The 23,628-nt window shown below is 40.9% G+C and overlaps 1 protein-coding gene across 11 annotated transcripts; it reads left to right on the forward strand.

The window, feature by feature from the left end:
• The first annotated feature begins 1,274 nt into the window (after positions 1 to 1,274).
• Positions 1,275 to 21,827, forward strand: LOC121970926. 11 transcript variants are annotated; one of them, XM_042521937.1, is made up of 15 exons: positions 1,277 to 1,712; positions 17,187 to 17,329; positions 17,440 to 17,551; positions 17,621 to 17,767; positions 18,692 to 18,796; positions 19,478 to 19,561; positions 20,163 to 20,278; positions 20,360 to 20,461; positions 20,536 to 20,649; positions 20,812 to 20,868; positions 20,941 to 21,007; positions 21,081 to 21,134; positions 21,227 to 21,301; positions 21,422 to 21,457; positions 21,555 to 21,827. In XM_042521937.1, the coding sequence occupies exons 2-15, from the start codon at positions 17,301 to 17,303 to the stop codon at positions 21,678 to 21,680; spliced, it is 1,224 nt and encodes a 407-aa protein (XP_042377871.1). In that variant the 5' UTR covers positions 1,277 to 1,712; positions 17,187 to 17,300; the 3' UTR covers positions 21,681 to 21,827. The 11 variants fall into 11 exon arrangements, with proteins under 11 accessions (XP_042377876.1, XP_042377871.1, XP_042377873.1 ...); XM_042521939.1 differs by having other exon boundaries at positions 17,443 to 17,551; XM_042521940.1 differs by having other exon boundaries at positions 1,279 to 1,712; positions 17,443 to 17,551; positions 17,624 to 17,767.
• The last annotated feature ends 1,801 nt before the right edge of the window (positions 21,828 to 23,628 follow it).

A 23,628-nucleotide genomic window follows, 5' to 3' on the forward strand; every position in this document is an offset into this window, starting at 1 on the left:
AAGAGGGTATCCTGAGCAATTGTAAGAATTGAGTTCATTGATATTCTTGGTATAGTAGATGCTATCACACATACAGTCATACTCAATTCGATGGAATTGTTTGATCATAAATGAGATCTTTTATAATTTCGCACGTAAGGGGTTATTTCTTGATTTCGTCCGATCATTAATAACTTGATTACTTTTAGATAATAGTAGATGGAAACAACACTCGTAAGGAGTCCTATTGAAACCAAGAAATATAGGCTTGCCTGCCATCCACACCAGAATAGATGGAGTTTTCCAAAAAAACTTGCTAGTGGAGGAAGACTCCTTAGGGATAAGACACATAGGGCTGAAGAGAGAGCTAAAAAATGATCTTTCGTGTATAATCCTACGTAATCTCGAATATTATCATTTCCAATATGTAGATCAAATAATACCTTGTACGCTAACGACTCGCCCAATTTTTATTAATGCAATGACATTAAATGGTTGAATATGAATTTCATGTGACGTCTTAATACATAATTTTTTGTAATAAATAATTGATCTAAAAAACTGGATTAATAGTTATTTGTGGTAAGTATTTTTATAAATTCGAGTTGGTCATCCCAAAACTGAAAATCCGGTGTTAATTAAAAAATTATATATATATATATATATATATATATATATAAAAGAGTAAAAAATCAATTAAATTGAAATTAACATGTTTGAATTTTAAATTTTAATTCAGTTTTTTTTAAAAAAATTATTTTTCAATTTATTCAATTTAATTTTGATTTTAAATTTCACAAATACAATAAATCGATTAAGTCGAAATATTATATCATAATCGGAAGTAACTAGACTGATAAAACCAATCAAATTCTACTGTTCAATATTAATAGTATTAATATCATCACTCGATTAATAATAAAAATTTGATTTGTAAAAAAATAGATTTAATCATTTTTGAATTCGATTGAATTTTGAACTTATTATTCATCCCTAATATTCAAAAATTTATGATTGTTTAATAAATAATAAATGAAAAACAATTGAAAATAGTTTTTTGTTATGACCCGTATGAAAATGAAATATTATATTTTTGCTCAGATATTATTGAAAATTACACGCAAGCTGGTTGAGCATCGGGAGGGGAATTAGTAACTTTTCAGGATTTTTCTGAATAATATTTTTTGTAGTTAAACGTCAAAATCTCACAAAAACAAATCAAAAATTTTGAAACTTCGTTCGAATCTTTAAAATGATAAGAAAAGTAAAAAAGGGATTCCGCCGTGTCACGTGGAGTGAAGACGAGAAAAGTCGTTTCCGTTTCCGTTCCTCACAAGATCACGACAGAAGGAAGAGAAAGGGATAGAGAGAGAGAGAGAGAGAGAGAGAGGAGAGAGTGATTTTACCTCGGTCTTTCTTGCCTACGGACTCGCATTCCACGCTCTCCCCCAACTTCCATTCCCCGCTATCCTTGCTCGCCTACCTACCTTTCCATTCTCTTCGATGGAAGTCGGTAGCGCCAGTTCCTGTTCGCCACCGAGTAACGCGTGCGTGGAAGGAGATTCCGGGTCATAGTGACCCTGCTCTTTGTCGCGACCGGGCGGAAAGGAGTTCAAGAGGCAGCAGTGGCAGAGGCGTTACAGAAGCGTTGCTTTAAAACGCTCGATTAAGGGAGAATAGAGAGGAGGACGAGGAGAATTTCTTGTTTTTGGGTGTTGGCTGATCGAACCCAGGTGCGAGATTTCTTCGCTCCGGTATTTGTTTAGAATTTTTTTTTTTTAATTTTAAATGTTGCTCAAGTTAATTCCATGGCGAAGGGTTCTTGCTTTGTTCAAAAGTTGGAATATTTCCCCTTTTGGTGACCTTGAAGGCGGTGGTGTTTTAAATGTAACTAACCACCCTTCTCTTTCGGAAACATTGGTTGTAGAGTAAGCGTGTAAGAGAAACATCAAACTTTTTAGCACTTTGGAGGTATGGATTTCTAGGATGGTCACAAGTATATGGAAAAAAGATATTTTTGGGGGTATTTTTCATTCTGCCGATGATTTCAGCACGTTTGACTCGGAGTTTGACCTTTGCTGATCGCTGACATCGTTTTAATTATTTATTTGTTTGTTTATTTGCCTTTTGGTCTTTGGATAATTATGCCCTTTGCGTTGTATCTATATAACTTTCTTTTCTGAACCTTACGTTTATTCAAATCTCTCGAATTCTTGAACTCTTGAATGAATTGAGGACTCAGACTTCGATTTTTTATGAAAATAATTGGCTTTCTTTGGAACTCGTCCAGATGAGATATTTTAATCCACCAAAGTTGACCAATTAGTTAAGTAAGAATTGACCATTACAAGATTGTCCAAATGATAGAAACTTCAAATCTGCCCAGGGAGACAATTAAGACTGACTGATATTATGGTAGAGTACCTGAATAAACAATCTGGGCAGATAACTAATTTTTTTTGTTCATTTTCTCTAGGCTCTTGCTTTATTATTTTCTTTTGAAGAAAAAGGAGTAATAGCCAATCTAGATTCATAGATCTGTTAAAGCTAGCAATCCAAACAATTCCGTTGCCATTTGGTCTGACAGATATTCAGCTAATTAACAGTATTATATGTTGGGATCCTTCGTACGGCTAGAGAGGGGGGGTGTGAATAGCCAACCCCAATCTTTCTCGTTTCTTCCTACGATTAGGTTAGCGCAGCGGAAATACAAAGTAGAAAGAAAACAGGAGAAGAAAGACAAACCATATAACGAGGTTCGGAGATGAACTCCTACTCCTCGGCGTGTCCGTAAGGTGGACGAAGCCTACCAATCCGTCGGTGGATGAGTCCCCGGAAACCCGGCTAATAGATACTCCTTGTGGGTGGAGAAACCTCACCACAATCTTTGCAACAGCAATAGGAGTACAAATAGGAACAAGAAAACAAGAACAGAAATGTAAACAACACTTGCTTGCCTTCTTGAAGTCAGCAGGAACCCTGGTGAAGCAGCAGCTTCTCGGATCCAAGCCTAGCTAGAAAACCAAGAACAGGAAGAAGCTCACGCGAAGCTTTAGCACCCAACGAGCTCCAAAGCAAAGCTCAGAAGAGAGAGCGAGGATAAATATAGAGAAGAGCCCTAATCTAGCCAATACATAGAACTAGCGACACCCTACCTCCAAGATCGCTCCTCGATCGTGTCTCTTGATCCAAATCCGATCGTGAAGAGGTGGATCACACTGTGAGCAGTGCGAGGAGAGGAAACAGGAAGTTGATTGGTTGGGAGACGACGCGAGATCTGGTCCTTCACCGTGCCCTAGCCACAGCACCTTCGGCGATCGACTACAAACTCCACCGATCAGCAACTCCTCGACCGAAGACAGCCTGAGCTCCGTTGGTTTCCGTTGTGCTCTAGCAAGCTTCGGCGAATGAAGATGATCGTCGAAGGTAGAAGCTCTACTCCCGTCGACGTCGGTTCGTCCGTGAGATGAGCCAGAGAGAAGAGTCGAGGACAAAGGCCGGCCAAGAGCAGTGGATCGACGATCTGGCCACCCTCGACCGCTAAGCACTCGCTAAGTGTCCCAACCTTCACCCACTTAGATTTCCACACCAGATGTCCGATCATCCCGATCCATCCGATTTTCCTCTTCGTGCCAAGCATCCGATCACCCTCGACCTACTTGGACTTTTCAACACCGTGTCCGATCATCCCCGATCCATCCGGATTTTCCTCGCCTTGCCACTCACCAGACTTTCCACCGGCTTCACTCACCAGATTTCACACCTAACATCCCAGCTAGGACTTTCTCATTCACCTAGCTTCACTCACTAGATTTTCACCGCTTCACTCACCGTGATTTTCCCGAACGCCGGCTTCACTTACCGTGACTTTCACCTTCACCTAGCTTCACTCACTAGATTTTCACCGGATTCACTCACCAGATTTCCATGGCTTCACTCACCAGGATTTTCACCTTCACCTAGCTTCACCACTAGGATTTTCACCGGATTCACTCACCAGATTTCCCACCGCCCGGCTTCACTCACTGTGACTTTTCCCGTGCCAAACTCCCTGTTTGACTTTCCCTGCCAAGTCTCCATACTTGACTTTTCCAGCCAAGTCTCCATACTGATTTTCGCGCCAAGCTCCCTCGCTGACTTTTCCGTGCCAAGTTTCCATACTGACTTTCCCTGCTTGGACTTTTCCCCGCCAAGTCTCCATACTTGGACTTTTCCCGATCAGTCAACTCAACTCGGTCTACGGTTGCACCAATAATCTCCCAAACATCTATTCTTGTCCCACATCAAGAATAACTCTCTCACGAGTGTCAACATCAACACGCAACACAACTAGGTCAATCTTGACCTAAGGTCAGACCGACAATCTTCCCAAGTCAAACATCAAAATACAACTCGAGTCACGCCAACTCGAGTCGGGTCAACCAGTCAACCTCGACCCAAGGGCACTACAATCTCCCCTTTGATGTTCGACAAAACCATAACAAGGTTAACCCGATAACCTAACTTAGGTTTTCCAACCATCTTCCAACGCCCAATGTTCTTTCCTCGAACATTCTCTCGACATTCTCCCCTTAGGTTAACCCGATAACCCAACTTGGGTTCTCCAATACCTCCCCTCGACACACATCAAAAGATTACCAATGTTCTTCCTCGAACATTCCTCGACATTCTTTTCCTAGCTTAGGTTAACCCGATAACCTAACTCGGGTTCTCCAATAATTCTCCAACGAACACTCTCCCTTGACACACAAAAAGAGAAAGGAGGGTATCAAGGTCAAGAGTTTCTTCCAATGAAAGTCCCATACCTTTCATTCAAACTCTTAATTTCCCTTGATACTAAACTCAATAATCAACTTAGTGATAATCCCATATCACTAATCCTTAAAAGTCTTTCGAGTAAAAACTCCCCCAAAAGTCAACTCCCCTCGACAATTAGGTAAACTTCCCTAAAGGTCAACTCCCCTCGACCATTGTACCAACAATGTCTCGCGAGTTTTAAACCTTTAAATCCACAAACCCAACTTCCAATGAAATTTCGCATCAACACGAAAATCGAACCGCACGCATCGATCGGTCCCGCATCGATCGAATCCTGATCGGTCCCCGCACCGATCCACGCCCACCGATCGCATCGATTGCCACCGACGGCCACCGGACCGATCAGAACTTCCCGGATCGGTCCGGACCGATCCACACTCGAATCGAGATTGATTTCCTTCCGAAATTCAGAAACTCCTAATAAATTCCAGAAAATTCCAAAATCGTAAAATTTTGAGGATACACTCCTCATACCATATACTATCACGGAAAAATAATTTTCTATGAAAATAGTTTCCATTTTTCAATCTTGATACAAAGTTCAAAAACTTTGAAATAGTTCAAGTTTAACTCAACTTTGTATCACAATGTTCAACGATGAATGCTATCACTAGAAAGCTTCATCAAAGTTTTTCAAATCAATTTTAAAATGCTTTAAAACATTTCAATTTAGGACCATAATCTTAGGCTAGATGTATATGACTTGTACACAAGCTTTCCCTATGATCCTCCTTTTCTTGAATTAGGCTCATCTAGGTACAAAACTATGCACCTCGATCCTAACTCATGATCCTAATATCTCACACACATCTAAGGTGTATCAAACCACATTCAAGTCAATTTGATGTGAGATATGGGTTAAGGTCAACTTAGGCTAAGTTCTCATGCATTTTCTAAACATCAATTTGATCTCAATATCAAATTATATGTTTGTCCTTAAATCAATTTTATTGATTATAATGCAAGAGATGATGACATGGCATATAATGATATCATAAGTAAAAACATGTGCCAATGTCATGATGTCATGGCATAAAGTTTGAAACTAAACTAACACATGACATATAATAACCTAAGCATTATCATGGCATTTCAAATGATCATAAATTAAATATGATGTCATGACATGACATATGGCAAACAACCATGGTAAGTTAACACAAATAAAATACCTAGATTACCTATCTAAGTATCCTTAATCACTTAGCTAACTTAAATTCTAATCCTAGATTGCCCAAAGTGCTCCAAGAAAATGTCACAACCCAAATTGACATTTCTTGATCTCTTGTTTGATTTATACCATTTAAAATTCTACAAGAGTAGCACTTCAAAGTTAAGGCCCGGATTGCCTTGATTACCTAAGAGAATATCAAAATCCCAATTTGATATTTCTCTAGGTTTTTCCAAATTGTGTCAATTTAAAGTAAGATTAATATATTCTCACTTTGGCACAACTTACTCTTCCAAGGAGTGAATGACAAAGATTATTCCATTTCATTTTCAAAGGTTCCCAAACACCTTGAAAATGCTCCTCGAGTGTCAATTTCCTCAAAGTTGGGTTAACTACCCTTCTTATTGGAGTTGACACTCTCTAACCCATCTATGGGGTAGAGAAGATGCTCCTAGGAACCCAATACCTATTAGAGCTCATTGGGTTCACTAAATATTCACTAGGGATAACTTCCCTAGCAACCCTCCTAATGACCCTCTTAGGCTTTAAAGCCTTGGTCATTTGGGTCTCATCAAGGTCAACTATAGGGGTGACTTCCCTTGTCACCTTGGTAGTGGTCTTCCTAGCCCTAGGTTTTGTTCCATAATCGAACGGAACATTATGATAAGTGGGCTTGACCAATTGGGACTTAGGTTTGTGACCCAAACCTTTCTTGTCCTTCGACTTGGGTTTTTGACCCTAGACCCTAGAGTCAAATCCTTAAGAGTCTTTTCTAGAGAGTCAAGTCTCGACCTTAAGGCTTGATTTTCTTTCTCTAATACCTCAAGTTTTGATTTGTCATTCTTTCTCGAGGTGTTCCTAGGCATGTGTCTAGTTGATTTAGGGTTTCACCCAGGTTTTCCTTAACCTTAGAAGTGTTAATCCTAGGGTTAGCATTCCTAGTAGTATCCCTATCTAGGTCGACATGTTTAGCACCTAAGCACATGTATTGATTTCTAGTGTTAACATGCTTATCATTATCGACTAACGCAACAAAATTACTAGCATGTATCCTACTAGAATTGCACGAACGAGCCTTAAAAGATACCTTAGGGTTTGCCTTAGCTCCCCATCGACGTGCTCGTCTTCTTGTCCTTGCTCGAACAATGACTCTATAGTGTCCCTTTGCTTGCATTGGAAGCACACGACGTGCTCCTGCCCTTGCGTTTCGGGACCCGGCTTCCTCGACCTTCGCGGTGGAGTCTTTCATCCTCTTCGACATTTACTCTTGTAATGTCCACTCCCTACACTCAAAGCACATAATATGTAATTTAATTGAACTTAAATCGCTTGAGTTACCTAGGGTTGAGGGTGGATGCAGCTCTCTTCTTCATCCCTCCCGAGTAGCTTCTTCTTCTTGCTCCGAACTCAAGAAGAACTCTCCTCCTCTTCTTCCTCGAATGTCGAGCCCTCAACTCCATCGCTTCTTCCACGATGTGAGCTACTTGCTCACTAGGCTCCTCTTCACGGCTTGAAGTGGAGTTCCCCTCACGGAAGTTCGCCAAGTTGTTCCACAACTCCTTCGCATTGTTGTACCTATCTATCTTGCACAAAACATTATTAGGTAAAGCAAATTCAATAATTTTTGTTACCTCGTCATTGATTTCGGATTGTCGGATTTGCTCTTTCGTCCACTCCTTCTTCTTGATAGGTTTTCCTTCCTCATCCATCGGAGGGGAAAACCCTTCTTGTACACAAAACCAATTTAACATATTAGTTCTAAGAAAATACATCATCCTTACCTTCCAATATGTGAAGTTGTCGTGAGACTCGTAGAAGGGTTGAATGGTGATGTCTTCTCCATAGAGATCCATCTCTAGCTTTGCTCCCACGGGTGTTGATCCGATGAAGAGCAACCTCGCTCTGATACCACTTGTTGGGATCCTTCAGACGGCTAGAGAGGGGGTGTGAATAGCCGACCCAACTTCTCGCGTTCTTCCTACAGTTAGGGTTAGTCGCAGCGGAAATACAAGGAAGAAACTAAGGAGAAGAAAAACAAACCGATGTAACGAGGTTCGGAGATGAACTCCTACTCCCCGGCGTGTCCGTAAGGTGGACGAAGCCTACCAATCCGTCGGTGGATGAGTCCCCGGAAAACCGGCTAATAGATACTCCTCTGGGTGGAGAAACCTCACCACATCTCAGGCGATCAAGAATCAAGAACACAGAATAGAATCACATGCTCGGCTTTGCTCCCTAGCGAGCACTTCGTGATCTCGGCCAAGAATCTGAAGCCGACAGCCAAGATCCCTCTCCGACGATGGTTCTAGAGCACAGATCAAAGAGAGAGCGAGGATAAATATAGAGAAGAGCCCTAATCTAGCCAATACATAGATCTAGCGACACCCTACCTCCAAGATCGCTCCTCGATGGTGTCTCTTGATCCAAATCCGATCGTGAAGAGGTGGATCGCACTGTGACCAGTGCGAGGAGAGGAAACAGGAAGTTGATCGGTTGGGAGACGACGCGAGATCTGGTCCTTCACCGTGCCCTAGCCACAGCACCTTCGGCGATCGACTACAAACTCCACCGATCAGCAACTCATCGACCGAAGACAGCCTGAGCTCCGTTGGTTACCGTTGTGATCTAGCAACCATCGGCGAATGAAGATGATCGTCGACGGTAGAAGCTCTACTCCCGTCGACGTCGGTTCCGATCCAAACTTCTCACCCTAAACCTAAGGCTTCCACACCAACATCCGTCAAACTCGACTGTTGGTACATCACGCCTAGCATCCGGCCACTCCCTCGACCGCTAGCACTCCCGCCAAGTGTCGGCCAATCCCTTTGACCCACTTAGACTTTTCCACACCGGATGTCCGATCATCCCCGATCCATCCGGATTTTCCTCTTCGTGTCAAGTATCCGATCACCCTCGACCTACTTGGACTTTTCAACAAGTCCGATCATCCCCGATCCATCTGGATTTTCCTCGCCCGGCTTCACTCACCAGACTTTCCACCCGGCTTCACTCACCAGATTTCACACCGCCTAACATCCCAGCCAGACTTTCTCATTCACCTAGCTTCACTCACTAGGATTTTCACCGGCTTCACTCACTGTGATTTTCCAACCTGGCTTCACTTACCAGACTTTCACCTTCACCTAGCTTCACTCACTAGATTTTCACCGGATTCTCTCACCAGATTTCTCACCGCCTCGGCTTCACTCACCGTGATTTTCACCTTCACCTAGCTTCACTCACTAGGATTTTCACCGGATTCACTCACCAGATTTCCTTTCACTCACCGTGACTTTTCCCGTGCCAAACTCCTTGCTTGGACCTTGCCAAGTCTCCATACTTGGACTTTTCCAGCCAAGTCTCCATACTTGACTTTTCGCGTGCCAAGCCTTGGACTTTTCCGTGCCAAGTCTCCATACTTGGACTTTTCCAGTGCCAAGCTCCCTGCTTGGACTTTTCCGTGCCAAGTCTCCATACTTGGACTTTTCCCGAATCAGGTCAACCAGGTCAACCTTGACCTGCGGTTGCACCAATAATCTCCCAAACATCTATTCTTGTCCCACATCAAGAATAGAACTCTCTCACGAGTGTCAAACATCAACATGCAACACAACTAGGTCAACCTTGACCTAAGGTTGCACCGACAATCTTCCCAAGTCAAACATCAAAATACAACTCGAGTCACGTCAACTCGAGTCGGGTCAACCAGGTCAACCTTGACCTAAGGTTGCGCCAACATTATAGTCATAAATATTTGAAGATTTTAAATCTCATTCTGAGCTACAGTTTTGGTCCCTGGCCAAAACAAGATATTTTGGTGTCATGTTGAAAGTGCTGGCACATAGCGTAGAAGACATTGACATGCTAGGAGATTGGAATTGGAATGGAGTAGAAAAAAGGAAGAAGATCAGAGGAACAAAAGGAAGAACAAAAACCTTAAAGGCCTAACCTCATCGAGTTGTCATTTAGCAGAAGCTCGTAGCATCTCGGACATCTCATGGAAGTCTTGAGCTACTCCATCGTCTCAAATAGGTCGTGGAAGCTTCATTACCATCTCTGAGATCACGGTAGCTTCTAATCATGTGCACTACTAGTTTCCTCCACTATCTACTACATGAGCAAAGTAGACATTGTGGATAAATTGGAACTTTATTTTTAACAGAAAATCTTTTGAATTCAGCTTGATGGGTAATGGTAGTCATGTGGTGCGGGGAAAAAAGATGACAATAATTTGAGTAACCAATGCGTGCAGCTGAAAATGCAGCCATAGAAATGCTTAGAAAGCAAAAATCTTGGAGCAACCAAATATTATTCTAGATATGAGGTATATATTGTTCGCTAGGTAATCCCAAGGAGATTAATGGCCAGAAAGGTAAATCCACCACCATCTAACCCAGGTTACGTATCTTCATATTGAGTATTCCCATACCACCAATTTCAGTGGGTTGACAAGTTTGATACCAAGCCACAAGGTGTCAAGCTACATAGATGAAATTAAATTAGGTTCTCCAAAAGAATGATCTTCAATTGTTGTCTTATCTTTTGAATCACCCAAGATGGGATGAGGCACATTTGTGTCGAGTAGACAATAATATTGGTTAGAACATTATTAATAAGCACATGTTATCCACCTAGAAATGCCTTTTGCTAAGGCTATATTCTCTTGAAGCCACTTGACAAGTGCTTGTCTCAATACTCTCTTTTGCTTGTTAGTACCAAGCTAAAAAACCCAATTACTTGATTGGTAGAGTAAGAGTGACATCAAAAGCCTAAGCAATAGCCTCAGCCAGCTGAATATTGAGATCCATTATTGGAAAGTGAGATTTTCCAGCTTATTGATTTTCAGGCCCCACTGAAAGCCTAGAAAGTAGAAATAAGTATTTTTTGGTTGCCAACAGCTGATAAGTTCGCTTTAGAAAAGATAAGCATGTCATCCACAAATTGAAATATCTGAAAACACTGTGTAATGCCAAGCAAAAATGATGCAAAGCATCAGTAAGAAGCACAAATAGATACGAGGAGAGTGAGTTCCCTTGCCAAAGCCCTCGATGAAACTAAGGACCAATTTTTCCATTAACCATCATAACACCCTAGACTGTGGAGATGATAGTACTGATCATGCAATTGATCCATGTGGTTAGGAAGATTCTTAGAGAGAGAAACAAAAGGATCATAGCACTCTGCTTAACATTGTCAAATACTTTTTGGTAATCAGCTTAAATACCAGAGTCCTCACCTGTGACACATGACCAATTTATTGCTTTATAGGCACACATACATGGTCTGCACTATTCTGGCGCTTTATAAAATTAATTGGCATGGACTAATCAAATCCGGAATAAACTTTTGCAGGCAAAGAACAAAATTATTGAAATGAACTTAATAATTAAATCTTTAAGTGGGATTGATCTGAAATCGACATCCTTAGTGCCTTCAAATTTGGGTATGAAGAGAAGTAAGAAATAGTTGAAACTACAAAGAGAAGCTCTTCATTAATAGAAGTCAGAAAAAATTCCTGCACATACATATCAAGTGGACAATTTAAAATGGAAGTGATGTCAATAGGGGAGGGTGATTTGTCAACAGAGCAGAAAATATTCAGAGTGGGTTCATTGTCTGATACACTTGAAAGTAGTGCTTAATGTGCCATCTAGTTTTCTCAGGAAAAATGATTTAGGATGGATCCTGGTTTCAGCAAGAGGAAGCATCGCAGATTTTTGATGCAACTACACTGAAATGGCCATCAGTTATTAGAAAATGTGTATGTTGTTCTATTCTGTATTCTGGGTTGCAGGCATTTGAAAAGATATGGTAAGAGAGAACGATTAACTTCTAAACATGAGCCTGTTATGATGCATGTAGCAGGGAAGAGGACAAATACAGGTTGTCAAACTAATGATTTCATTGAAGCACACCTCACACTTTGTTCCACTCAGGAGGGCAAATTCATATATGTAGTTACAAGATGACTTATATTGCTTGCAGACCATTGAGCTTGTGAAATTTGTCAATGAACAGGATGTTTCAAGAGAGTCATAGATATTCTCAATGGTTGCTTTTATTTCAATGGAAGAACAAGACAAATGTGACTATCTTTTCTAGTAAAATTGTTTTTCTCCGGCCTCTGGTGAGAATGTTTTACTCATTATTTACTCAACTGCCATTTTACTGCTTTTAGCAAGATGGCTGCATTGGTTATGTGATCACGATGAATTCGTCTGCAGTATTTCTTGAAACAGACAACTTTTGTTTTGGGACAGAATTTGATAAGTTTTTCATTTAGACTTTGGAAGAATTTTGATAACCTTGGAGAACAAATCATTCCAATGGAATCATATCTTGATTACTAGAAGAATTATTCTTGGGGATCTCTTTGCTGTCTTCTGAACAGGCAATTGGCCCCTCTTGGTCCAGATGGCTGTCATTTTATGAACTTGATCTCCAATATTTTGATAGAATGAGGGAGGGAATTGCAATGTATATTGTCAATGGAGGATACTGTAGGGGATCGGTGGCCGGCTAGAAGGGGGGTTGGATAGACGACACCCCCAACTTCGATAGCTTCCTATGTATTCGTTAGTGCGCAAGCAGAATACAATAATACAAATACGAATACAAAAGCTAAAAACAATGAGAAAGGAAATGCAAACCGCTAACACGTCAATGTAACGTGGTTCGGAGATAATTTGCTCCTACTCCACGGTTGTCCGTAAGGTGGACGATCCCTCAATCCATCGGTGGATTAGTCTCCGGAAACTCTGGCTAGCTCAAACCTCCTTGTTGGTGGAGAAACCTCACCACAACACTCACTAAAGACACTTGGACACAAGGGAAACCTTGAACACTTAGTGACTACTAATTAGGCTTTAACCAAGTCTAATTTCGTCACCTTGGCTGGCCATCCCAAGCTCCTTCTTATAGATCTTGGAAGAAAACAACCTTGCTGTTTTACCGTTACCAGTCGATTGGTCCTTGCACCAGTCGACTGGTGCCAGCCCAACGACTCTCTACCAGTCGACTGTTACAATACACCAGTTGACTGCTACAGTACACTAGTCGACTGCTACAGTGCACCAGTCGCATGCTACAGTAAGTGCTACAGTACCGTTGACTGTTACAGTACCTCCGAGATTTTTCTCCGAGTACAATCTCTTATGCACTCGTACCTTCACGACTCACTTGACTGTTCTTTACAGCCTTGACCTCTTGCCTTCAAGCCTACTTCCTTTGGCTCTCGTCCCTCGGATGCATCCAAGCCCGCGGCTCGTACCCAATTCCATCCTTTGCGTATACCTTGAAGTCACTTCCCTCGACCCTTGTCTTTACTGCCTTGTCCACGGTCCCTCGGATGCTCCATTTTTCACCGGACCCGAATATCCCAATTGTTGAAAACTTGTAGTCCAAACTGACCCTAAACTCATATATTTATCCCCCATGGATCCTATACATCTAAACGAGTTGACATGATCAAGAACAGCGCTGAAAAACACTATCAGGCTGGTATCATGCATTTATCCCCCATGGATCCTATACATCTAAACGAGTTGACATGATCAAGAACAGCGCTGAAAAACACTATCAGGCTAGTATCAGTCGACTGTTCCTTGGTACCAGTTGACTGCCCTTATTGAAATCAACACACAGAAGCATTCTATGTTCGAAATCTACTGTTACCAGTCGACTGGTATCAGCAAAATGAGTTTACAGAGACATTCTGTGCTCAAAAGCACTGTTACCAGTTGACTGGTACCCTATTTCTGAAAAAATCAGCCTTTTCTGACCAACTTCAGAAATGCACTAGAAATTCCACAGACCTCCAAAAATTTTCAAATTTTGTGGAGAGGTCTGTTTTACTAGTGTCTACTTGGAAAAAATACATTACAAAATGTATTTATCACCAATCCCAAGATTGACACAAAATCCAAAACTAGCTAAATGGTTCAATTAAACCTTGATCTAAAGTCCTAGTTTTGGCTTTCTCTTGATGTATTTGCCTATACCAACCCATAATGCATCCCTAGCATTGGTTTATATGACATCTACACATCCAAAACCAATTATCATGCTATATGACCCCAAATGTCATATTTCTTGCATGAAACACAAATCATGTATGCCAAATCCCTAGGTTTGAGACTCAAGTCCGTCTCTAAACCATTTGGCACACTCCATGGCTTCTCTAGACTCCCAAATAGTACCCACCTGAGATCCATTGGCCATAGGTCCCAATTTAACTCTTTGAGCTCCCCCTAGAGCCCTTAGCCTTAGCCACCTCCCTAGGTGACTCATCTACAATTGCTAGGCCACATCGGTGCACCTCCGGTGACACTTGGCCTACAAAACTAACCTTCTTAACCTTGGATACCTTGTCCTTGGTTAATTTAACCTTACCTTTAAATGGATTTCTCTTGCCATTTATTGGCTTATCCTTGCTATAATCATATGCAACCCTAGCATAAGACTTTTCTTTAGCATTGGAGACACTAGATCGGTATCCTAGACCTGATCTATCATTGTTGGGTCTTTGACTACCCAACACCATACCTAAATCCTTAAATCCAACATTGAATCTTTCTAGGGTTTTCTCTAACTTATCAAGCTTTGCTTTCAAAGCTTGATTTTCCCTTTCTAGGTTCTTAAACCTAGAGTCAACATGTCCACCATGGACATTTCTAGACCTACCCATTTTTCTAGGCATATGTCTTTCCTTCTTTGGATTTTTGCCTAGATTCTCCTTAGATTTATCATGCCTAGATTTATCATGAATGGTTCTCCTAGGGTTATGATCTACGTTTACCTTACTCCTATCATGATATTTAAAGCCAAAATTTTTCATTGCTACATAATGATAATAATTATTTATCTTAGCATGCATGGAGGAATTTAAGTTTGACTTTAAATTTAAACTAGGGTTTACCTTACCCTTTACCTTTGGAGCTCCCCCTTGACATGAGCCTCCATTTTTCCTCCACTTCTTTTCCCACATCCTCAAATGCACTAACTTCTTGAGCTCTCTCTTCCTTGGGCATTTGGTGTGGTAGTGCCCCATTTCATCACACGTGAAGCATCTAATGTGCTTCTTCTCCTTCTTCTTCTTGGCACCATCATTCCTACAACCTATATTAGTATCTAAAATAATTTGAGTAGGTTTAGGAGTTACCTCTTTCTTACTCAATGGACACCTACTCTTGTAGTGTCCCTTCTCATTGCACCCGAAGCACATGATGTGGTCCTTTGACTTGATTTCGGTGGAGACGCTCACTAAGTTGACCTCCAAGACCTCTTCTTCATTCGTCTTGGATTCTTCTTCAACCCTTAAGAATGTTGATGATGCTTCCTCATCCTCCTTCTCCTCCTCGGATGTTGAGCATGACTCAACTTCCAGTTGCTCCACCTCCTCTCCTTGAGCAATTAAACCCTTCTCCTTGGGCTCTTCTTCTTCTTGTGTAGGTTCTTCCCATTGAACCTTTTTTATCTTGCTCCACAATTCATGGACATTCTTGTATTCACCTACATCACTTAACACGTTAGAAGGCAAAATATCTACCAAAATTGATATTACCTTATCGTTTGCCTTTGACCGTGTGGTTTGCTCTTCCATCCAATGTCATGGTCGGAGCTTCTTTTCTTTCTTGTCTTTCGGGACTTCGAATGGTTCCTTGATCACCATCATGGTATCCCAATCCGTGTCGAAGAAGACCTCCATCTTCATCATCCAATAAGTTATGCCCCATAAGCCTCCACCTTCAAACTTCGGCGGTTCAATCAAGCCGGTCATCTTCTTGTATTTGCTCTTCTCGGCGATTAGTCCGGTGAAGTGCGACCTCGGCTCTGATACCACTTGTAGGGGATCGGTGGCCAGCTAGAAGGGGGGTTGGATAGACGGCACCCCCAACTTCGATAGCTTCCTATGTATTCGTTAGTGCACAAGCGGAAATGCAATAATACGAATACAAATACAAAAGCTAAAAACAATTAGAAAGGAAATGAAAACCGCTAACACGTTAATGTAACGTGGTTCAGAGATAACTTGCTCCTACTCCACGACTGTCCGTAAGGTGGACGATCCCTCAATCCGTCGGTGGATTAGTCCTTGGAAACTCCGGCTAGCTCAAATCTTCTTATGGGTGGAGAAACCTTACCACAACACTCACCAAAGACACTTGGACACAAGGGAAACCTTGAGCACTTATTGACTACTAATTAGGCTTTAACCAAGTCTAATTTCGTCATCTTGGTCGGTCATCCCAAGCTCCTTCTTATAGAACTTGGAAGAAAATAATCCTACTGTTTTACCGTTACCAGTCAACTGGTCCTTGAAGGACCAGTCGACTGGTACCAGCCCAACAACTCTCTACTAGTCGACTGCTACAGTGCACCAGTCAACTGCTATAGTACACCAGTCGACTACTACAGTGCACTAGTTGCATGCTACAGTAACTGCTACAATACCCCCCCCAAAGATTTTTCTCCGAGTATAATCTCTCATGCACTCATACCCTCACGACTCACTTGACTCTTCTTTATAGCCTTGACCTCTTGGCTTCAAGCCTACTTCCTTTGACTCTCATCCCTCGGATGCATCCAAGCTCGCGGCTCGTACCCAATGTCGTCCTTCGCGTATGCCTTGAAGTCGTTTCTCTCGGCCCTTGTCCTTGCTACCTTGTCCACGGTCCCTCGGATGCTCTATTCTTCACCGGACCCGAAGCCATCAAGCTGAGTCATATGTGTATCCTGCAAACCTGCACACTCACATACATTTATCAAATAACAGGGTAAACCTAACTTAAACCCTTTGCCTAAACACCAAAACACATGGTCGCACAGACCATTGAGATTGCTCCAACATATACCAGATTAGACTTTGGAAAAGCTTTGACCATCCAGTTTACATGAACTCTCACACAAACATAAGTGGTGACTGGTGAGTAATTTCATCTCCAAGTTGACAAATAAGTGAAGACTGTAGCAATGTGAAAGACTGTAGCAACTGAACAAATCATGTCCTTATCGAATTTTCTTGAGACTCCAATAACTTGTTTCTCTATATCATGAATATTAGTAATTTGTATAAAGTAAACTCCAAGTTGAATCTAAGATTGCCCTCTGATTCAACTTGTTTCTCTATATCATGTTTGAAATTTGAGCAACTTTATCACTTTTGGATTAGAGAAACCTGCAACAGTTTTATCTATTTTTGACTGTTTCCTAAATGTAGATTTCCGCGAAGAACCACTTGTCTTGTTGAACTCATAATAAACATGAACCGTTTGAACCATGTGGAGCATCTCTCAGTTGCAATAATCCGTTTGTCTTTTTGTTCTTAAAAGACATGGCAAAAACTGTAAATGTGGCATGCAGGTCTGTGGATTCTTTGGTTGAAGTCCATTGGCAGTATATAACATTTGTTTTTCTGGCTAATCTTCTAAGTTTAGGCTGACATTGTTTCTCCACCCTGCAATGGATTGCAGCAGTTTTCTTAGGAATCCAAATGAGAATATGAGGCTTGCTGTAGCTATCATATTTGGAATTGGTTTAGGTTTTTTTGGTGGAATTTCCTTTCCGTCATCTAATATTGCAAAGGTATATTTTCAGTATTGTTGAATGCATTTTTGTAGTACAGCAGTATGCATAATGTGCTTAATATGGCAGCAGCTCCGCTTGACTAGTAGCGTCATGGCCCATATCGAGGACAGGAAGTCAGGCCTTGCAACTGAAGCACTGTTGAACCATGCTTTTGCTTCAGCACAAAGTCGCAACGTGAACAATTCAATATTACCTTATGATGATTCTTCAAAGGTATTTGAAAAGTTAATCGACCGTGACATTTAGTTATATTCTAATGCATGGACATACACTATTTTAATAATTTTGTTATATTATAAATTGTAAATCAGATTTCCAGTATAGTTCACAATAATCTATATCAATACCTTTATTATTGTTAAGCTTGTCCAAATTCATTAAAAATAGGTAAGGAAATAAAGAAATGTCTGGCACCAGCCTAAATATATTTATTTATGCGGACAAAGGAGAAGAATTGGTTCAGTTCTTTATTTGCTACTTTGATCTGAAGTTTGGTCTCAGATTTCTGTCAGGTTTTGTTATTTTGCTTGTGAACCAGTAGCAGGGCTAACCTTTGACGCATCCTTTTTTAGGAGGCAGTGGAGTTGGAATGACCAAAGTAGTTTTTTTTTTTACATTGGTGCCAAACTGTCTGACTTACGATTTTGGCCATTTAACTTTGATAATTTATAGGATTCTTTTAGGAATTACAAGCCACACTATAAGAATTTTTGTGGCATTCTAAGGAATCACACCATGGGTGGTTCTAATACCAAGTTTTTTGGACCCCTCAAGGATCAATTACCATAAGCAAGAATGACTAGTGTTCTTGGAGAGAAAAAGATGAGCAGTGATCTTCTTAACAGAGGATATAAAGGAGAAGAGTGAATAAAGAGAGGAAATTATCTGTGGTTAAACTAATTGATATATATGGATGTAAAATTTTTGTTAAGCTCAGTTGTTTTGACTTGGTATCACTATTTTTCAAACAGAACATATTGGTATATTGCATCTAAATGATCAATGCCTCAGCTTCAGCTAAATTGCAAGCCACTATGTTGCACAACATATAACAACCTTCTTGCTGCAACTATAATTTAAGAAAACTCTTCATTTTCCATGTACGACCATAACTTCTGAAAATGTATAATGCCCTAGATCTACATTTCTACAAATCTTCGTGGTGCAGAAAGATTACCACCGGATATTATAGTATCTGAGTCAGATCTCTACCCACGAAGGTTATGGGGCGATCCAAGTGAGGTATGCTATTTGCTTGAATATTTTACATTTCTGTATATTCATTTTTTATAAAATGTGGATAGAACATAGAAACTCGCACAAAACATTCATTCTAACAGGTTTTCTTGATGATTCTTTTGATTTCTACACAATAGTTGCATTTCTCTGTTTGAAGAAAAAATTGAAGTATTTAAATTGATTTTGTTGCTATTGAGGTCAAGTGCTCATTTTGTTGCTATTGAGGTCAAGTGCTCAACAGTTGTAAAAGTCATGTGACTACAACAGCGGTGAGACTTTATGACATGCTATTATCATTTAAGTAGGTTGTCATCCTTATTGTGAATTATTGATCTCTTACAATATTTGTTTAATTTAACTACCTTTTATGTCAGAGGTGTACGCCTTTTCATTTTAGCTTCTGAAAAACACAATTTTTAGCCTATAATTGCTTGAGTTTCAGAGTATATGACTTAGTTGCTTTAACTTGTAAAAGATAATAATTGTGCCTTGCTGACTTGTGCTTGAAATATTTTTGGAAAACGACCAAACAAGAGAAAGGATTGTTCTACTTCAACTCGGCTTATGCCATTGCAGACCAGCAATCTGAATTTGACGAATAGCAATCTTCAAATATTTCTGCAAAAATTTTGGTACCTTTTTTTTTTTTTTTTTTCAATTTCCTTAACACTGGTTGAAATTCAGGATTTGCAGATCCAACAGAAGTACCTTGTAACTTTCACAGTTGGATATGACCAGAAAAAAAATATTGATGCAGCTATTAAAAAGGTTAGTAGAGCAACAGAGTTGACAATCGATTAGTTTCTAACTGCTACCTTATTTAACTTATATATTATTGATGGGCCAAAAAGAAAGGAACCTACAAAACTTTGTTATCATTAATAAATTTGGTATAGAATGATGCCTATTCATTTTAGTTTCTTTATTGTCATTGGTTGTCCATGCTCAAATGTTTGACGCTGCGCTTATGTTGTTCATTCCATATTCCTTTCCAAAATAAATCAATGTCATTCACTCAACCACTCATCATTTGTTGGTGAAAAATAGACTCGCAAACTTTAGGTTTTGTATGATCCTTGATTTCTGAAGATCATGATAATGTTTGCCATTAGAAATATACCCTATTCCAAAAGAAAAGAATTCTTCTTATGTTATTAATAACGAACTATTGCCTGTGATTCCAAGTACGTAGGAATTTCCCACTATTCTGTTCAGTCATTTCTAGGAATTTGATCTGAAATAAGAGGTCTCATGATAAGCTTGAATTTTGTTTTATTCAGTAAGGTGTGAGTTTACAGTGGATGCTTATATGCAACTTATGTGCATCTATATACTTTGTATTTCATTCCTGAGAATCACAATGTCGCAGTTCTCAGAGAATTTTACAATCATGCTGTTCCATTATGACGGTCGGGCAAGTGAGTGGGATGAATTTGAATGGTCAAAGAAGGCAATTCACATTAGCATAAGAAAACAAACTAAATGGTAATTTACGAGTCTCAACTTCGTTTAAGATGGGTTGGTAAAAAACATATTGCGTATTCTTATTCTCCTAATTCATTCAAGGTGGTTTGCTAAGCGCTTTCTGCACCCTGATATCGTGGCACCGTATGACTACATATTTATTTGGGATGAAGATCTTGGAGTTGAGCATTTTAATGCGGAAGAGTAAGTTGTTTGGTTTGCTTTAAGCATGCTAAGTTTAGTACACCTAGCAAATGAAAACTGATGGATTATTTCAGATACATTAAACTGGTAAAGAAACATGGCTTAGAAATTTCACAGCCTGGCTTAGAAGCAAATAAAGGTTTGACATGGCAAATGACAAAGAGGAGAGGGGACAAAGAAGTTCACAAGTGAGCTTTACTTTGATAAATTTGCTTCTGTTATATTTTGGTCTAGTTATTGTCCTGTTTTATCTAAATCAATTGATATATTTTTTTTTTCTGATCTTATAGCCAATTTTTTTGCTTACAAATAAAAATTCTACATGACGGTCTATTCTCACTTCAAAACAGGGAAACTGAAGAGAAACCTGGATGGTGTTTTGACCCTCATCTACCGCCATGTGCTTCGTAAGAACCCTTGCCTTTTTTTAGCTCCTCTAAAATGAACATCATTCCACTTTTGTTGTGTTTCATGTGCAGGTTTGTCGAGATAATGGCGCCTGTTTTTTCCCGAGATGCTTGGCGTTGCACATGGCATATGATTCAGGTACCTCCTCCTGTTCTCCTAATGATCTAACCACAATCCTCCTGCCTTAATCCTAATAACCTTACTGCAATAGAATGACTTGGTCCATGGATGGGGTCTTGATTTTGCCCTTAGAAGATGTGTCGAGGTATTTGGAGGATCATTACTCTTCATTATACGTTTCATATGCCTCTACTTCTCTTGTTACTTTAGCTAATGCTACATTGATCTTCTATCTAGCTGGCTCACGAACAAATTGGCGTAGTAGATGCACAATGGATTGTTCATCACGGTGTTCTGACACTTGGAAACCAGGTCGGGCGATATTTTTTAGAAAAACACTTGTGAGCTAACTATAGCAATCTCCTAACATCTTGATGCCTTCTGTTCAAAAATAAAATAAAACAAAACAAATTCTCTTTTGATGTGTTCAAGGACCTGAAGCTGAATGGAAAACCAGAACGGGAAGGAGTATGATTAGAAACTTGTTCTCTTCTTCATGCATTTCCTCAAACTTGGATCTATCTTGTTGATGAGTTTTGGCCTCTACTTTTCTTCTTTCAAATAGGTGAGAGCGCGGTGCCGAAAGGAATGGAGGATGTTCCAAAATCGAATGGCGAGTGCGGAAAGGTCATATTTCAAAGCGACGAGGGAAAACTCACTCTATCCTACAGCTACTCAGATGAATCACTAACACTGATTCTTTTTCTTTTTTATCTTAATTTTTTTTTCTATCACAGAAAGGGTAAGGGGATAGAGGTAGCATTTAGTGTTGTGGGACTTGAACATGATCTATCAGTTTACCGATCAATCCAAAAATGTTAATGTGATGCGAGTCAAACAAGTTGATTGAGGCGAGTGAATCCGGCAAAAAGTCCGAATGGACCCTTTGAGTCGTCGGTTGGCCAATTGGATTGCTCAAGCCAATCGAGCCAAGTGAGGTGGTTGAACTAGGCCTATCGAAATGGTAGGCCTAATTTTGCAAATATAATGGTAATAAAGGTGGTTCTTCATAGGGTTAAACATTAATTAAATGGTAATATTAAAATCATCAAAACTTAAATTGACTAATTAATCCTCCAAATCAATTAATTTAGTTCCAAATTTAATTATCATTATATATGACAAGCACATTAAATTACATGAGTGGAGTATTTCAGATTCTAGCATGCACTATTAATTGGTAATAAATAAGGATAAGTATAGTAAATAATTAAACTCTGTTGTTATGATTTATGAAATTAAGGCATCATCCATCTGACACTGATGTCTCATGAAACATCAAGCTCAACATTTTCCTAGCTAGCCACAGCACGGTGGCCACAAGGTGCCATATTGGACTGGAAAATCTAGAATCGAAGAGGCACCAGCCGCTGCATGTGAATCGTGTCCGATTGTCTGCTTTGATAGAGTGGATGATTGATGAGGAAAGGAGCATGCTTAACTCCTCGACCTTCAGCACCACAACCATGGCTTTCCTTGCCTTGGCCGGAGAGATGGGCGAGGAATCTGCTGGGACCAGGTTTGGACTTTAGTTTGCCTCTAGATCTTGTCGGAGAGATGTCCTCAAGATTTACTGTTCATGGGGTCCGCGATGAGAACGACTTGGCGTGGACACAAAGGAGGTGCACGTTTCAGTTGTGGGGGAGTGGCCTGAGTTACGTAACCCAGTGTTATGAGGACTGGCTCTGATTGATTGAGACCGATCGAACAGGATGAGACACACTCAACTCATACTCACATATGAGTCACTTGGGTTCAATGTAATCCGAATTCTAAATTTATACTCCTACAGGAGATCCTCCACTCATACATATTCACAACTTCGAGTATTGTTGGTGATCCTGTCTGAACTAGGAGTCAACGGACGCTGGGGACGTGGCGCTCCCTGCTGGATCCTTGAGTGCTCCGGCGAACCTGCAACAAGACCGAGCCGGGGGGGGGGGGTGTCCCGGCGACGGCCCTCCGACGCTCAAGTCAGGCGAGGAAATAGCAAAGAAGTGGCTTCAGAGATCCAGACGCGCGTACCTCCGGTGAAGAAATGGAGGCCTTATATAGAGTTATCGAAAGAGCCCAGGCACGTCGATCGAAGCAGTCATCTGCTTCAGACCATACCCAAGTATGAGCCTGTCAGAAGAGCATATATGAGGCCATACTGCTACTGTATCCACCTCTCCCTGATGTGACGGCGGGAGCTTCCATCGTGCAATCTCGAGTACGGCCTTATCATCAGACGTGCCTTCTCTGACATCCCATATCTCGAGACAAGCGCATAGGCCGCTCGGCTACCTTTGTACCCTCGCCCTTATCTTGGCCGAGCGGACCACCTGCTCGGCCCTTAGGTCCCAGCCGAGCGGACTCCTGCTCGGCCCTTAGATCCTCCTGCCTTGGCGTCAGAAACCCAAGCCCATGGATGGGTTATCTATAGCTCCGCTCGGACCATTATCCGCTGGGCCAGCCCTCCATCCGTCCTTAGGCTGGGACCCTTCGGAGGGTGGGCCCCCCATTCTTACCGCCGGATCACTTGCCTTCCCTTCAAGTCTAGTCGAAGGAGGCAGTGAGTCCGACTGACTGGACTATGTGTCCGAGCGGGCGGTCGTCGCCTTTCAGTCGCTTATAGTGTCCGTGGGGCCGTTCGGCCC

The sequence above is a fragment of the Zingiber officinale genome, chromosome 4A (assembly GCF_018446385.1).
Source record: "Zingiber officinale cultivar Zhangliang chromosome 4A, Zo_v1.1, whole genome shotgun sequence".
NCBI classification, from domain to species: Eukaryota; Viridiplantae; Streptophyta; class Magnoliopsida; order Zingiberales; family Zingiberaceae; genus Zingiber; species Zingiber officinale.

Excerpts from the sequence above, each read along its gene's own strand:
- LOC121970926 (XM_042521937.1), top strand. The coding sequence starts at position 17,301 with ATGGCAAAAACTGTAAATGTGGCATGCAG. Across the intron at positions 17,552-17,620 it reads CGTCATCTAATATTGCAAAG|CAGCTCCGCTTGACTAGTAG; the intron begins GTATATTTTCAG and ends TTAATATGGCAG. Across the intron at positions 17,768-18,691 it reads CTTATGATGATTCTTCAAAG|ATCTACATTTCTACAAATCT; the intron begins GTATTTGAAAAG and ends ATAATGCCCTAG.